Genomic DNA, 533 nt, shown 5'->3' with positions numbered 1-533 from the left:
CTTGTTTTGATTGGGGTTAATCCCACTTCTCTCAGCCTCGGACTTATTGGAAGTAATTGTAGAAATTTAGAAAGATTGGCTCTTTGTGGAAGTGAGACTTTTGGTGATAAGGAAATTTCTTGTATTGCTGCGAAGTGCATGGCTTTAAAGAAGCTTTGTATTAAGGGTTGCCCTGTTTCTGATCAAGGGATGGAAGCTCTGGCTGATGGATGTCCTAACCTAGTTAAGATTAAAGTAAAGAAATGCAGGGCTGTTACTCCACATGTGGCTGATTGGTTGAGGTCTACCAGAGCTTCATTGGCCGTGAATTTGGACAACATCAATCAGGTTGAACTGCAGGAGGCATGCATGAGTGAGAGTGGCATGATGGATAATGGTGTAGAGGAGATTCCAGTTTTGGTTGATCCATTTTCCTCACTGGATGTTCCCTCAAGCAGCAGTGGTAGGACAGGGCATTGGAAGAGGATAGGTTTTATTGCTGGAAGGAATTTCTTTGCGCCTACTTTTAGGAGATTTTTTCATGGTAACAACAA

General features: G+C 42.6%; 1 protein-coding gene across 1 annotated transcript; it reads left to right on the top strand.

Moving 5' to 3' along the window:
- Positions 1 to 6: 6 nt before the first annotated feature.
- LOC110034295 (F-box protein At1g47056-like) lies at positions 7 to 528 on the top strand (the record flags this gene model as incomplete). Its single annotated transcript, XM_020738572.1, has 1 exon — positions 7 to 528. A coding segment is annotated over one exon (522 nt), but the record flags the coding sequence as incomplete, so codon positions are not given.
- Positions 529 to 533: the final 5 nt, after the last annotated feature.

The sequence above is a fragment of the Phalaenopsis equestris genome, unplaced genomic scaffold (assembly GCF_001263595.1).
Source record: "Phalaenopsis equestris unplaced genomic scaffold, ASM126359v1 Scaffold182070, whole genome shotgun sequence".
Taxonomy (NCBI): domain Eukaryota; kingdom Viridiplantae; phylum Streptophyta; class Magnoliopsida; order Asparagales; family Orchidaceae; genus Phalaenopsis; species Phalaenopsis equestris.
The sequence above is the reverse complement of the archived record's forward strand: the minus strand, read 5'-3'. Positions and strand labels throughout refer to the sequence as shown.